The sequence below is a fragment of the Megascapheus bottae genome, chromosome 4 (assembly GCF_031878675.1).
Source record: "Megascapheus bottae isolate mThoBot1 chromosome 4, mThoBot2.hap1, whole genome shotgun sequence".
Taxonomy (NCBI): Eukaryota; Metazoa; Chordata; class Mammalia; order Rodentia; family Geomyidae; genus Megascapheus; species Megascapheus bottae.
This window is the reverse complement of record NC_143512.1, coordinates 12,628,960-12,644,607: the sequence shown is the minus strand read 5'-3', so window position 1 is coordinate 12,644,607 and position 15,648 is coordinate 12,628,960. Positions and strand designations below refer to the sequence as shown.

The window sequence follows — 15,648 nt, the reverse complement described above, 5'->3', positions numbered from 1 at the left end:
CTTCCTGGAACTGGACCTCCCTAGCTGCCACCCCCCTGTCCATTCCTAAGCAGGATTCCTATAAGAAAGTACAGCTTATAGTCATCCCTGGTTTGTTTTCTTGCCTTTACTGCTTCCTATTGTAGGTACCAATCCCCATTCAAATACTGAAAGCTTCATATCTTCCTCTCCGACATGATATCTACCAAGGACTTCCTTGGTTCCTTTTAACCAGCTCTGTTTTTCACTGAAAGTTAAAAGACTTCACCACAAAGAAACCCAAAATGATGCACCAGCTCGCTTCATAAGAATCATGATGTTTCCCAAATTTCAGGAGTCTGGTCTTTTTCAGCTCACACAATAGAAACTCTACTAACTGATTCTGATTCTGATCTTTGTAGTATCTGTATACTTCAAAGATGACATAATGCAAAAAGAACAAACTTTGCTTTAGTTGGAAAATTCACATATCCCCATGCTATGTGAATCTGCACTCAATGTTAAAATTGAATCACCCAATAACAGGTTGCTCCACATGACAAAGGATAATGCTTTTCAGTCTAATTTTAGAAAAGAGACAGGCAGCAATCCAGCACTAGAAGATGAAAGACGGCAGAGATTTTCAGGGATTAGAACAGATGACACCAGAGGGGATAGCACAGGAAGGGGTCATCCTTCCTATCCGGTGCCCACCATTGGTAGGTTTTTATTGAAATGCGTATGAATAACAGGTGACATCCCTGAAATCCAGGTAACATCTTGGGTCAGGCCCAATCAGATTGTATCTCCCTAGTGGTAAGAAGGTGTCAAAGTGAGAGAAAGCCTTCCACACCAACACATAGAAGATGGTATGAGGTGAGTCTGAGAAGCACCCAGGATCATGGAGTCTGTTGGAAGCCTGGTATAGTCTGGTTCTCCTCAGCTGTGACTGTAGATTTTTCTTCTTTGGCCTCCTTCTCTGAAGACAGACTCCTCTTTTCTGCTATTAATCTTTTAACTCCCACCATCCATTGACTGACCTCAGTCACATGATCAACCATGAGTGAACGATGGATGTCATCTGCTGCATCCCACTTGTAGCTTGAAAGTTCTGAGGAGAAACAGGGCTTGAACAAGCACACAAGGGTAAAGGGGGAAGCTTCAGTGCTCCCTCCTCCCTCAGTCAAAATCTCAGTATCTGTTCCAGCTCAGCCAACCAAAGCAGGACAAAGAACTAAGCTATACCGAGGAATCTACACATACCTTGCACCAGTAGTATCATCCTCTTCTTCACAGGCATTGACAACTTCCCTCCAGCCCACTGTTCCTGAAGCAGTGCCAGGCGTCGACTGATGTCATCACATACCTGCTTCTGAAAGACAGAAGTCCCCTCCAACTCAGTGCTGCCACATGAGAGAGGAAGGCAGCACCTCATAGGTGCACCTGATTTCTCTGGCCCAGGACCCTCTTTTACACTTAGTCCTTTTTTTTTTTTTTTGGCCAGTCCTGGCTTGGACTCAAGGCCTGAGTACTGTCCTTGGTCTTTTTCTCAAGGTTAGAGCACCACTTCTGGCTTTTTTTTTCCCTCTATGTATGTGGTACCGAGGAATCGAACCCCGGTCTTCATGCATGCTAGGTATGCACTCTACCACTAGGCCAAACTCCCAGTTTAATCCTCATTCTTTACTGAAAGATTAGAAGCCCTCAGAACCTGAAGAACCCTGGGGTGGGGGGGAAGAGCATAGGATTTTTACATTTCTAAGGCTTCGCAGACCCTTAGAAGCTCATCTTACAACTTTGCAAATAAGGTAAGAGCCAATGGTAAAATTGCCATGCTGCTTCCCTTTTCTTTGATTTTTCACCTCTAGAAAATTGAAGCACTAAGAAAAAAGGGCTTTCTCTGTCCCCTACTGAGCAAAACATAAATATGCTGAACATAAAATCAGCAGGAAATACTCTGAATAGGCTAGATGAGTTGAATTAACTCTTATTCTCACAAGCCTCTACTACTGACTAGTCCTTCTGAAACCCTGTGTTCATGTTCCTGGGAAGGCTTTAGTTCTGAAGGACTTCATAGCTTTGAAAGGATTAAGAGCTATTGCCCTAGCTGGGCTCCAGTGGCTCATACCTGTAATCCTAACTACTCAGGAAGCTGAGATCTGAGGATTGAAGTTTGAAGGCAGCCACATCAGGAAAGTTCATGAGACTCTTATCTCCAATTAACCATGTTGAAAGTGGAGCTGAGGCTCAAGTAAAATGCTAGCTTGCTCAGGCCCAGTCTGCCTTTGGTAGCATTACCTACATTTGGTTATAGATCTATCTACCTCTCTGTTCCCGGTCCTACCCAACAAACTGAGCCAGGGCTTACCTTTGTGTGGCCACGGCATTCTTCCAATGCCTGTTCCAGAGGTCTCAGAACATCCTCCATCAGAGCCTCAGGCTCAATGACTGGAAAACTTGTGGGCTCCACACAGACGGAAGGACAGCTCCCCACAGGTGGAGGTCCAGGAGCCTTACTTGAAGGAGGTGGAGGCCCCATTGGAGGGGGCCCAGGAGAAGTCTCTAATGTAGGGACTGTTTGAAAAGAAAAGATCAAGCAACATAGCTTAAGTGGACAAAAAGCTCAATTCTACATTCACACCTTCTAACAGACACTCTGGGACACAGCTCATGGATTCAAGTGTGTATAAAATCCCTACTCTATGCAGAGAGTATGTTAGATGCCAAAGGGAAAAGTAAACCAGACTAATTAGGTTTCCGATTTCAGCTTAAATTCTACAGGGAATGGGGGAAGATGAAGAAAATTACCAAATTATGTTACATGCTACAGAGAAACAATGGATTATATAATAAAGAGGAATAAGGGGACCTACCTAAATTAAGTGTTCAAGACCACCTGAATTTGTTCCAATTCATTACTTTCAAACTTGTGAGTGTGGATTCTTCTGATGTTAAAAGAGGGGCATTATAGTAATGACAAGAGTTGCAGTGAGAATTATAGATACAGCTGCTAAATTAGTATGTAGCAAAAAGGTAAGATAACAGTTTTCATAAAACTGAGAACGATAAATGCGAGAGATGCTATTGTTAAGAATTAAAGGAAGCTAAGCAGCAGTAGGTTACCCCAATACCACCAATGGCCATTTTTGTCCCACCTTCTCATTTCCCTTTACTCCTTACTCTGTTCACAACATACCTCAAAAATTTCATCACACTCCCGAACTTTCTAGCCTATCTCAAATACTCTTACTACCTTGAAATCCTAGCTACTTAGGAGGCTAAGATCTGAGGATGTAGGGTCAAAGCAACCCCAGGCAGAAAAATCTGTAAGACTCCTATCTATGATTAAACCACCAAAAATCTGGAAATGGAGCTATGGCTCAAGTGACAGAGTGCTAGTGCTGGGCCAGGAGTTTGGCCTAGTGGTAGAGTGCTTGCCTAGCATGCATGAAGACACAGGTTCCATTCCTCGGTACCACATACATAGAAAAAAGCCAGGAGTGGTGCTGTGGCTCAAGCAGTAGAGCTCTAGCCTTGAGAAAATCCAAGAACAGTGCTTAGGCCCTGAGCCCAAGACTGGTGGCAAAAAAAGTCATCATCAGTGATTGCAATACTTGTCATTTCATGCTACCTTCCTAACTTGTTTGCCCTTTCATTTTACTTCTGCTTTTTTGGGGGGGAGCAACGGGGGGGGGGTCTTTTCTCAGACTCCCATTTCTCAGTGCAATCTTGAAATGTTACGGCCCTAGAACCCTATTTTGAATATTTCTTAGGCATCTAGCCACACTCTCCTTAGGTAACATCATCCAAGCCCATGACATCAAACACCAGCCCCAGCCAAGTATTTCTATAATTCTGGCCTAGATCTCCCCCAAAGGTAGAAGTCTAAACTAAACATAGCCTAAAAGAAATCTGTTTTTCCCATCCCCACAAACTTTAAACCTCTATCTTCCAATATTCTCTCCCTTCCTCACCTACTCCCGGTTGTAGAGTTTGGACTCAGAGCACTGTCCTTGAGCCCTCTGTGCTCCAGGCTAATGCTCTACCACTTGAGCCACCGTGCCTGGTTTTTGAGTGGTTAACTGAAGATAAAAATGTCATAGGGACTTTTCTATATTGGCTGATTTCAAACCTCAGTCTTCAGATCTCAGCCTCCTAAGTGGCTAAGATTCCAGGTGTGAGCCACTGGCACCCCGCTCCACATCAAATGTTTTAAGTTATATGTTTTCTTTCTCTACTTGTTCCTTCTGATTTTTTTCCACAACTTATCCAATATCCATCTGGTTCATACTACCTTCCCACTTCCCAACTTTAGCAAATCATAAAGGTATAAATCATAAGTGTTTGTGGTTTCCAAGCCAGGGAAACTTTGCTTCTATGGCAAATGACTAGCCACAATTAAGTAAATACTATAGGCATCTATGGAGTAGAGGTCTGGGATACTGCTAAAGAACCTATATTGTAAGAATACACTGGCCCAACATATCAATAGTTCCTAGATTAAGAAACTGCCTTATATCATTCCTCAGCAATACAAACGGTATGGAGGGATGCTGAAACAAACAAACCTGAGCCCCTTCTGGGAGGCTTCAGTTTACTTACTGGCCTTCCAGGGAAAAGATAGTTTTATTTAAAGCTTCCAATAGCTTCTAAATTTTTCAGGGTGTTGTTTGTGGTGCTGTTGAACCCAGGGCTTCACAAATGCTAGAGAAGCACTGCAGTTCATCTCCAGCCCTTTACACTAAGCTGTTTTTTTATAATCATGTTTTAACTGTGATTTAAAGTTATAATGGGGCCAAATACCAGTGATTCGTGCCTGTAATCCTAGCTACAGGAGGCTAAGATCTAAGGATCATGATTCCAAGTCAGCCCCAGGTGGAAAGGTCTGAGACCTTCACACTAATTAACTACCAAAAAGCCAGAAGTGCAGCTGTGATTCAAGTGGTAGAGCATCTCCTTGAGTGAAGAGGACATATCTCAGGGCCTAAGTTCAAGCCCTAGTATTGGCACAATATATAGATATAGATAGATCACATTATAATAAGTAATACATTGGTATTAACTCAGACTTAAGGTATGAGTACCACATCACTTTTCTACAAAACCCCTATCACTTTTTATCTTTCAGTCTGTCTCAAATGTTAGAGAGGTCTTTGTGAAAGCCTCATACACTGCATCGTAAGATGCTCGGTTTTTAACAGGTGCCCAGTAAATACAATTTAAATAAATAAGTGAATACACAGCACGTTAAATCTGAGATGCTTGTTCTTGTTTATTATTATTATTTATACAGTCCTGGGGCTTGAACTTTCTAAAGGCAAGCGCGCAACCACTTGGGCCACAGCACCACTACCGGCTTTTTCTGTGTATGTGATACCTAGGAATCAAACCCGGGTCTTCATGCATGCTAGGCAAGCACTCTACCACTAGGCCAAACTCCCGGCCCCTGAGATCCTTATTAAAGACCCAAATGAAGACACAGAACACTTTGCTGGGAAGAGGTCAACGCTGGAAACAAGATCAGGTAGGGCCCAAGTGTCGAGTCCTTCCCTTTACTGGGGTCCCAACCTCTCTGCTAAGGAATCTTAGGAGGAGGGGAACAAGCTCTTGGGAGGGGGTTCCCTGGCACCTCGCCCTCACGCACCTCTGGGGAGTCCATCCTGGGGGGCGGCGACCCTCTTGGTGAGAGGCGTGCGCTTGGGTCCACCTGTCTGGGTCTGCAGCCCGTAGGAGAACTGCGGCGGGTCGTTCCAGCCGCGCTCCTTGTTGCCTGCGAAGTTGAGGGGACGAATGAAGCAAGACTAGGACTTCGCCGGAGTCAGAATGAAGCTGCGGGAGACCGAAGGTCCGCCCCACGCCCCCAGCCCTCCGGCCGCGCTCACCCGGCTTCACGTACAGCTCCGCCATCTCCACTTCCGCACCGCCAACGGGGCAGCGCGTCACTTCCGGGGCGGTGGCTCACGCGCGCTGCCGGGTGCGCGGAGCCAGGCTCGTCGTCAGAACGGTGCTTTACCAGGGCTCTCTTCCACCAGCGGGAGCCGCCGTGGGAGCCCCGCGTCAGCTCTCTAAAGTGCTCAAAATCGCCAGCTAATGCTGTATAAGGATCCTGGGCACAAGGTACCCAACGGAGGCTTTTTCCCAAGGGGCCAGGCACCCTTGTCTTCTCTGGGTCCATCCCTTCCAGTTGCTCTAAGAAGTTCATAATTGGGTCCACGTGTGCACCTCTGCCATCTAGCGAGGTCGATCTCCGCACCCTCGCTTGTGTTTGTGGAGGTCCCTGGACAATCTCGGATTTTTCTCCAGGGTCCTTAACTAGTATTCATCCTCTTCAGTACTCAGCTCAGGTGTCACATCTTCAGGACGTCTTCTGAAATGCCTCACACAGGCTAAGCGTCTCACCTCAACTCCCACATCCTGCTGAGATTTCGTGGTTGTATCTCCTAGCTGTTTAACTGTTGTTCATTTCTCATGCAAGAGTCAGAAGGTAGTCCTTCAATTAGTACCTATCTCCAGTGCCAAGTACAGAAAAGACCTTAGAAAATGTTTGTTGAATGGAGTCCGATTTCCATCATATTTGTGCCCTCCTGTGACTAAGGGCAGTCAATCAACACCAAGCACAAACATTCACTTCACACAGGTTATTGGCCCCCAACCTTACCCCAGGTCCAATATACTCACACCTAATGAGGTCACTGAGGGGTTTTTATTTGCACTGGTTTTGCTATAAAGTGTTGCTGAGGTAGAGCCAACTGTCCAGGTCTGGACTGGGGCAAGGACCCAAGGAAAAGGGAGCCAGGGGCCTAAGTAATAGTGCAGGGCCTCTCAGTCATCCATATCAACAATAAACTAGATAATAAATAGAAGATAGGCAAAGGGCAGGGGCAGACAGAGATGAGAGGCTGTCATCCCCTGCAGAATGAAGGGTAATAGAGTTGGGCATCCATCCAGAGTCTCCTTCCCCAGCCCTCTAAGATCAATTTAGGGCATATGGAGCAGAGAAGGTTTCAGCCGGAAGGCATCAAGAAATGAGAAGACACCCCGCTTTCGAGGGGCTGCTCCTGCACCCCCAACCCCTCCTTTCAGTAGGGGGAGAGGCAGGGGACCTCTTGGGGAGTCCATGGAGCTGGTCCTCTTGAGCCGAAGGCGGGCACGGGCCTGAGCACCCCAGGCCTTGCCTCGAGCTGCAGAGGCCACAAGACACTTCTGGTACTGAACCTAGAGAGAAGGGGAATGTGAAGATCCAGCTACTTTCTGCCCACCGAAAGCTTCTTCTACAGGGCAGGGAACTGGCCAAGGCTTCTGATATGCGGCTGGTAGTCATAACTGAAGTTAATATACAAATCCCAGATAGCCTAACAGTAAAAACATAAAACATGGCATTTACGGAGAATTTGAGGAGGGCTAGACTCTGTGCTAAGAGATTTGCATAACAATCTCAATCCTGCTATTTATGTGTCATCATCTCCATTTTCTTTTCTCTTTGCTTTTTTTTTTCTTTCTTTCTTTCTTCTGTGGTTCCAGTCCTAGGGCTTGAACTCAGGGCCTGGGCGATATCCCTGAGCTTTTTTTGCTCATGGCTAGCACTCTACCACTTGTGCCACAGCTCTACTTCTGGATTTTTGGTGGTTAACTGGAGATAAGCAATTCATGGACTCTCCTGCCTGGGCTGACTTTGAACCTTGAACCTCAAGATCTCAGCCACCTGAGCAGCTGGGATTACAAGGGTGAGTTTAACAGGAGTAAGCTATGGATTATCCCCATTTTCTAAGTGAAGTTACTGAGGCAGAGACAGAAAATGGTGGAACTGGCATTCAAAACTAGTTTTCAAACTACAAAGACTGTTCTCAACTATGCCTACCAGTATGCTGCCTCTCCTCCATTTTACTGTTCAGAACCAGTCTCTGGCACAGCTGACTCTTAATCAAGGGGCAGGGCTGAAGTCCTAATCTTTTCCTAATACAACTGTCCCAATCATCTCTTGTTTGAATATTCACCAAAGGGGTCCTAATTAGCCTTTCTACCTTCTCTCTTGTGTCCCATGCTGTACCTGAAGTGGTCATCCTAATCCATAAATCTGACTTTACAGTCCCACTCAGAATCCTTCCAGGGTTCCTAGTGCCTTGGGATAAAATAATTCATCATCTTATAGGGTCTTTCACAACCTGGCTTCTAGCATTGGAACTGCCCTCACCAATCATTACATCCTCCCTTGCATGCTATATTCCTTCAGATGCTCAACACCACAAATATCTCTCTTCCTTTCATGGTTGGGGTTCCCTGTCTTTGTAATTAACCCTCACTTGGGTCCCTTCCTCTTTGTTTCTTTCTATTTTCTACCACCTCTTACAAGTAGCCTTCCTGACCCCTGAAGGAAGATCTCATTCATTATCCTGTGGTGTGTAACATCTTCCTAGTTTCTTTCTGCTCTAAGTGTTCTATGGAACATCTATACTGCTGAGTTCCTTGGAGTAAGTACGGTGCCCAGAGCCTGTAAGCACTCATTTGTTGACTAATCAAATGGACTGAACTAAAACGTTTAAGAATCTGACATTTGAATGCCTACAGATACCAAGAAATAACCTGAACGAGACAAGAAAAACAATGCCCACTTTATAAAGAGTACAGCCCCTATACAACGACAGCTGCAGACTGAAATTTCTACGTGAACCCTGTGTTGGAGCTCCACATACTTTAAGAAAAGCAGGAATAATTGTTTGTAAAATACTGTGCCCTTTAAATACTGGCAACTAACTGAAGCTTGCCAGAACCACCATAAAACCCAAAATACTTGTGGACCTGCATAGACCCGGGGAACGCTGGGTTGTGATTTAGAGGTTGCTGATCTTGAGACCAGTCCACAGTACGGAGCAGCTGCAACCCCCACTCCCATCCGTCCCACCCTGAACTCACCATACAGGCAGCTTGCACAGCTTCAGAAAGTCCCCCTGCGTGGGGCTGGCACCAAAAGGCTGCACACTGGAAGCTCTGACGGCCAAGGTCAGCGATGAGACCAAAAGTGTGTGGGTCACGGCCAACACCAATAAAGGTCACAAGACGAACAGGACACTGCCACAGCGGCTCCTCCTCTGCACCAGCCTCTGCCTGCCCATACCAGGTTTCATTACTAGAAGCCCAAGTACTGGCCAGACACTCTAAGGTCTTCTAGCAATGAGCAATGAATCTCCTCAGTATCTCTGCTCATCCTTTACAACCCCCAACTTTACCCTCTTGTGGTACCTGCATGGGAAGTGCGGTCATGAAAGAGTCAGAGACGCTGAGCATAGTGGGGACCCAGCTGTTCTGGTCCCCCCGTGCAATGAGAGTACCAATGGCCTCGTTCAGTACATCCATGCCTGGAAGGGACAAATTACTGTGCTGTCTAATTTGGAAAGAGTCTGCAAGGATTACCTAAGTTTCTTTCACTGTCTTGGGATTCAGAGAGAGATGCGAAGAGAGCAGCTGAGGCTGGGCTTGGAATTCTGTTAGAAAAACTGGTACATAACAGGTTATGCGAGGCAATGGGAAGAGGAAGAAATGGTGGAGAGATGCTGCCTCACCCACCTTCCCCTTGCCTCATGCATCCCAGTCCATCTGGCTCCCTCGGTTCTCACCCATGGCTTTGGTGACTGGCAGAGTCCCCATGTACAGTGCCTCATACTTCTGAGCAGCCTGGCTCACAGCATCCAGCAACTCCACTGAAATAATACACACCACGCTGGCATGAGAACTGGCTCCAGTACCCTTTCACCAACCTTCTAAATAGGTCAGGACCCAGGGGAAACCCATGGATGTTCCTCTACTTCAAGGATTAGGATCTCTAGGACTAGACACCTCAAAAAATGTCTACCCTCACCTCACCCTCCAATCACTCCCCTCTTTCACCAAAGCAGCACAATGCTACACACCCCCTTCCCATACCTTGCCGAGGCAGATCTTCAGGGGAAATGGGGTCTGGAGAGCAACAAGCGCCGTCACCACTAACCCCTACTCGTTCTGACAAGATCTAAAATAGAAATGCAACCAACATGAGGTGCAGGGACAGAGGAAAATAGGGGGAAGGAGCTGACTACCTTGGAAGCCTCAGCCCAGCTCTACATCCACATTCCCTGGCCCTTACCTGGGCACAGAGCCCGTGTAGGGCACTTGCAATGGCCTTGGCAGGGACATCGCAGTGAAACACATGGCACTTGAGCATACAGCTGTCTTTGTCACCCGCCACAAAAGCGAAGTCCCTGGCAGGGGCAGAGATGGGGCTGAGATAGAGGTTTGCTACAGCCTGTAGTGGCTGCAGGAAGCTTTTAAAGTCAGATAAAGGGATATGGTGGAGATGGAATGGAGAGGTCAAGGCTGAGACTGAGGTAGCTGGTTGTAACATACCTGTCACTGTTCCGGAAGCATGGGAGAGCAGAGGAGAGAATCAGCCCAGCCGCTCAGACTCTCCCCATTCAGTCCCTGCTGAGCTGGGCCCACCCTCCCCAACCAGGGCTCCAGCAGGCAAGGGAGGCAGTGCTGGGTCCAAGTCAGAGGATCTCTGTCCAGGGATTCAAGTTTCAGGGATCAGCATCATTGGGGATCATAGCTTGCAGGGCAGGGAGAAGCGGCTCTTGCTTGGGGGGATGTACAAGTCCTTACCGGCCCTTGGAGCTGCCCACTCCCCATACACGGATGTGCACCAGAGGCTGACAGTGGATCAGACTGTGATCTAGAGGATTCACCAGGCTCATAGCATCCTTCTTCAGGATCATCAGCATGTTCTGACCCTTCCAATGACAGAATTTGGTGGAGAGATCAGATGAAGGTGGTTGTCATAGGAAACATACATTCAGGAAGAACCATTTCTGCTGGGGCCATATGCTGAACCTCTTGGAAGGCTAAAATCTCACCTCACCCCAGGCACCATCTGGGGGCTGTCTCCGGTTGCGGGTCTGGGCCAGCTGCTGGATACAGTTATTGACTGCAATACTGCTCTTTCCTGGTGCCAAGTCCTCTTCAGGAACCTCTACCCAACCCAGAGAACGGACTGCAAAGCACTGACAAGTTGAATTAAAAAAAAAAAAAAGACAGAAATGAGCAGGGATGAAACAGGATGGCAAGTACCAAACACAAGCCCTCTGGTAGTCGCACCCTTGGTCCTTGGTCACCTCTATTCAGCCTAGTTCTTTCCCTTGGCATCTCCCAATTCCATGGGGGGAGGGGAGTCCTCAGGTCCAAGTAACTACCTTAGCCCCAGGCTCCAGGCTCTGAATGTAGGATTCCTCACCATACCAGGTCAGAGAGTTACTGAAACAGAAAGTAGAGCTGGTAAGAGGGCTATACTTCCTACATTAGAGGAACTGGCGAGTCCCACACTATTTGGATCAACACAGGATGTAGGACAAGACCCAAAATATAGTGCCATAAATATAAAACCAGAACTGATAAAACTCAAGATTAAATTGAACCAACATGAAATGTGGCTTAGAATTTGGTGTATAATTCCAGATACAGGCACAGAGCACAAAATAAAAGTCACAACTATGAATGTGTCCAAAATGTGCACCAATGTGTACTGGAACAAGAGACCCTAGGAATCCCCCACCCCATACACGGAGACTAAAACAATGGATAATATTTAGAGTGTGATAGATCAGAATATAGAGAACATGTGGTTAATCACAAGAGCTTACCACAAAGAACAAAATTCAAAATACTGAACGTCCAGAATGTAGGACACAGCCAAGCACAGAGAACAGAGCTCAAAAAGGAAAAGACTCCAGAACCTGAGCTACAGAGCAGATTGTGGGTCCAGTTGCATTTTGGGGGTGCAATGCAAACTCCAAGCCTTTCATTTTGCTTGGGTCATTACTGTTACCTCCGGTCCAGTGAATTCTCCAAGCTGGAAAAGGATCTTCCCTTTGGGGGCCGCAGCTCCCAAATCCCCTTTGTCCCCTGCAGAGTGGGAGTTAGTCAGTGTAGCAGTAACCTAAATACATACCTGAACTCTGGCTCCCTCCTCACACTCCACCTACCTTTCCTAGATCCTCTGCATCGCCTAGTTCCCAGGCTGGGCGCTGCCACTGGGTGCTACCACTGGGTACGTGCCAATAATAAGTACCTGCAGCATCACGGATCTTCCTCCAGCCAGGGGGTAGGCCTGGCTCCCCCTCCAGACTTTGGTCCCCCCACAAGTCATCTAGAGGAACAAGGGATTTGGGGAGGGGCATACAATTTGTGAGTTCAGAACAGCACCTTGTCGTAACACTACTTCCATTTCATAGGACAGTCCTTTCTTTGGTCAGAGCTCCAGGCGCCCCAATCCTAATGCCATCACATGCAGAGATTAAGGTTCATCTATCCTCCCCCCCGGCCATCATACCAAAATATACCCCCCCACCCTGTCTCTGAGTCTCAGAAGCCTTGTAATCCCTCGTGCCCCTCAAGATCCTGGGCCTCCCACCGAGCCCCTCCATGCACACCGTCGCAGTTGACCAGAATGATGGCCAGCATGTAGTCCTTGCCCAGCATAGCCCCGCCGCGGCCCCGCCGGCCTCCGCCGGCCGGCACCCTCAGCCCAGCGCGACCTCTGGAGATGCTGTGCCTACAAGCCCAGCCTCTGCGCTGGAGGCCTCCGGGCCAACCGGCGGCGCGCCAACCCTGGGCGGGCCAGGGAGCAGCCCAGGGGCGGGAAGAGGCGGGGCCGAGCCGGGCTGTCCGCGGAGGAGGGGTGGCGTCGGCTTCCCTGACTTCCAGCGTACTTCTGTGCTCGGGTGTGGGCGAGGCGAACCGACCCCAGCGAACTCACTGACACCACCCCACCGCCATGACCTCATCAGCTGGCGGAAGAGCGGCGAGACGAACGTCCGCCTCACGCACAGGCCCACGGATGACGATGACATCATTACGCCGGGTCAGGGGCAGAAGCGCACGCGCGCGTGCGCGCACACACACACACACACACACACACACACGCACACATACATACACACGCGCGTGCGCGTGCGCAGCTTGGGACCAGACGGGAGGGGTCACGTGAAACTATCTGCGCGAAGCCATGGGCCAGGGCTCCTTGACCAGGAAACCAACCCCTCTTTTCCAGCAATGCCCCGGAAGTGCCTTTGCCCTCAGTAAAGAAGGCCGTAGCATTTGGCATCAAACGGGCGGGGCTGCGCGTGCGCAACAAGTTCGGCAGGGAAGATGGCGGATGACAAGGTGAGTGAACGTGGGGGTGATTCTCATTCGGGATGGTCTTCACATTCCATGCCTTTTCCAGTGCTGGGCAGAGGCAGCACGGGAACGGTCCAGGGGTGAAGATGTTCCTTGTCTTCGCTGGGGCTCCCGACGACTACCTCAACAGTGAAGGAGTCAGTCATGGATCTCTCTCCCCCCATGGTCTCTCTTCCAGGGTGTGTTACTTGCACACACACTCGTTCACTCTGAAACACCCCACTCTGAACATCCCCTAAAATTTCCCTTCCACAGACCCTAATCCCACAGCCATCCAGACACTCCCTTGCACACACGCGCGCGTGCCCACACACATACTGAGTTTTTATATGAACCGAATCTCTCCCGTCATTTATTCACGCTCTTGCCTATTCCCATTCGGTTTGGGGTGGCCTTGGGAATAAAATCATAAAGCCCAGGCAGAATCAAGTTTACCCTCAAATTGTCCAGGGAAAACTGCCTTAATCCACTAGTCACTATTGGCCTGGTAGCCCAGTATCAGCCGCACATTCACCAAATGCTTGCTGGTTTCTAGGTCAAGCCTTGGAACACATCAGTTAAGACTTATGGCCACTTTTAGGGAGTTGATAATTTAGTAGACCTTTCCTCATAGAACTAACTGAAGGTTTCTCTCACCTCTTCTGTACAAAGCTTGCTGTGTAAAATTCCTGTTTGGGTCGTTGAAAGTTACTGATGCGGATTCCAGCTGTCCCCTCCTCACTCTTGCTTTTCAATGCCTTTCCTCCTTTACTACTGCTATCTCAGGAAGATTTTCTAGGAAGAAATCTCTCTGGCTCATCCTACTCCTCCTAACTCCCAGTCTCTGATAGAATTAAGCAGGAAATGGGGCTGGGTCAAGCCTACTGGAGCCCACCTCTCCCTTGTCCTAGGATTCTCTGCCCAAGCTTAAGGACCTGGCATTTCTCAAGAACCAATTGGAGCACTTGCAGCAGCGTGTGGAAAATGAGGTCAACGGTGGAGTGAGCCAGGTAGGGGCTTTCCTTTTACCCCTCACCTTATGTTTCCCTACCCAACTAGTAAAGATTCATTTGCTATTTTTGGTGGTAATGGGGTCTGAATTTGGTACCTTGTACTTGCTAGGCAAGTGGTCTACTGCTGGGTGGTTCACAGGCTTGTAATACTATCGAGAGACTGAGAGCTGGGCGCTGGTGGCTTATGCCTGTAATCCTAGCTATTCAGGAGGCTGAGATCTGAGGATTGATCACGGTTCAAAGCCAGCCCAGGCACAAAAGTTTGTTAGATGCTTATCTCCAATTAAAACCAGAAAACCGGAAGTGGCATTGTGACTCTAGTGAGCTAAAGAGCTCAAGGACAACAAGATCTTTTCAGTTGTGGTTCGAAACTAGCCCAGGCAAGAAAGTCAAGGAGACTGTCATTTCCAATTAGCCACCACGAAAAAGTCAGAAGTGGAGCTATGTCTCAAGAGGTAAAGTGCCAGCCTTAAGCAAAAAAGCTCAGGAACAATCTCAGGTCCTGAGTTCAAGCCCCGAGACCAGCACCAAAAAACAAAGCATGTGCACATAACAACGCACACATGCACTCCTGCAGTCTTAAGTGGGAACTAGGCGATGTGGGGAGGAATAAGCATTTTCAGACTGATGGAGCAGTAAATATAAAGCTTTGGTGATGGGAAGTATTATTATGAAAATGAGGAGGAAGGGCTGGGAGCATGGCCTAGTGGTAGAGTGTTTGCCTAACATGCATGAAGACCCGGGTTTGATTCCTTGGTACCACATACATAGAAAAGCCGGAAGTGGTGTTCTGGCTCAAGTGCTAGAGCTCTAGGCTTGAGGAAAAAGCCCAAGGACTGTGCTTGGGCCCTGAGTTCAAGCCCCAGCACTGGCAAAAAAAAAAAAAATAGGAAGAAAAAGAGATCAGCTTGGCCACTATGGTGTACCATGCTAGAAAGTAGAGCTGGAGAACCACACAGAACTTGGGCCTCTAAAAGATTTCTCTGGCAGTAGGATTCTGTGGTTAGAGTCTTCCAAACCCAGGATTCTCATATTGTGTGATCAGAACTCCTAAGTTCTTTCTAGCTCCAGAATCTTGAGAACATTTTTGAAGAAAATACTACAGCTGTCCAGAGGAAAAGCAGGTAGTAGAATTCTCTAAGCCTAAATTGAATCGTTCCTGGTCAGAGAAAGGAGAAAGCATGTCTGGCTTCTGCATTTTGCTTCTACCTGAGTTTCCTTCTGCAGTTATTTTATTATTATTTTTTTTTCTGCAGGATGGCTCACTGTTATCCTCCCCCTTCCTCAAGGGATTCCTCGCTGGCTATGTGGTGGCCAAACTGAGGGCATCAGCCGTATTGGGCTTTGCAGTGGGCACTTGTACTGGTATCTACGCAGCTCAGGCATATGCTGTGCCCAATGTGGAGAAGACATTGAAGGACTACCTTCGGTCGTTCCGCAAGGGGCCTGACTAGTTTTGGATCCCATGGAAGAGGCAGAATGAACAGCCAGGCTC

The 15,648-nt window shown here is 48.0% G+C and overlaps 3 protein-coding genes across 5 annotated transcripts; 1 reads left to right on the top strand and 2 right to left on the bottom strand.

Moving 5' to 3' along the window:
* Window positions 1-768: 768 nt before the first annotated feature.
* Window positions 769-6,559, bottom strand: Sra1 (steroid receptor RNA activator 1). 2 transcript variants are annotated; one of them, XM_090331398.1, is made up of 5 exons: window positions 5,841-6,559; window positions 5,603-5,728; window positions 2,327-2,532; window positions 1,222-1,330; window positions 769-1,069 (listed from the first exon to the last, which is right to left on the bottom strand). In XM_090331398.1, the coding sequence occupies exons 1-5, from the start codon at window positions 5,863-5,865 to the stop codon at window positions 858-860; spliced, it is 678 nt and encodes a 225-aa protein (XP_090187524.1). In that variant the 5' UTR covers window positions 5,866-6,559; the 3' UTR covers window positions 769-857. The 2 variants fall into 2 exon arrangements, with proteins under 2 accessions (XP_090187524.1, XP_090187525.1); XM_090331399.1 differs by having other exon boundaries at window positions 915-1,069; window positions 1,325-1,330; window positions 5,841-5,906.
* Window positions 6,560-6,642: 83 nt separating this feature from the next.
* Apbb3 (amyloid beta precursor protein binding family B member 3) lies at window positions 6,643-12,557 on the bottom strand. Of its 2 annotated transcripts, XM_090331397.1 has the most exons (13): window positions 12,414-12,557; window positions 11,967-12,130; window positions 11,810-11,886; window positions 11,178-11,238; window positions 10,842-10,988; window positions 10,591-10,718; window positions 10,336-10,341; window positions 10,076-10,211; window positions 9,877-9,961; window positions 9,570-9,653; window positions 9,196-9,311; window positions 8,869-9,060; window positions 6,643-7,173 (listed from the first exon to the last, which is right to left on the bottom strand). In XM_090331397.1, exons 1-13 carry the CDS (start codon window positions 12,460-12,462, stop codon window positions 6,937-6,939), a joined length of 1,482 nt encoding a protein of 493 aa, XP_090187523.1. In that variant the 5' UTR covers window positions 12,463-12,557; the 3' UTR covers window positions 6,643-6,936. The 2 variants fall into 2 exon arrangements, with proteins under 2 accessions (XP_090187523.1, XP_090187522.1); XM_090331396.1 differs by lacking the exon at window positions 10,336-10,341 and having other exon boundaries at window positions 10,076-10,190.
* Window positions 12,558-13,020: 463 nt separating this feature from the next.
* Surmir (SLC35A4 uORF mitochondrial inner membrane regulator) lies at window positions 13,021-15,610 on the top strand. Its single transcript, XM_090331391.1, has 3 exons — window positions 13,021-13,146; window positions 14,052-14,150; window positions 15,410-15,610. Exons 1-3 carry the CDS (start codon window positions 13,132-13,134, stop codon window positions 15,605-15,607), a joined length of 312 nt encoding a protein of 103 aa, XP_090187517.1. The 5' UTR covers window positions 13,021-13,131; the 3' UTR covers window positions 15,608-15,610.
* Window positions 15,611-15,648: the final 38 nt, after the last annotated feature.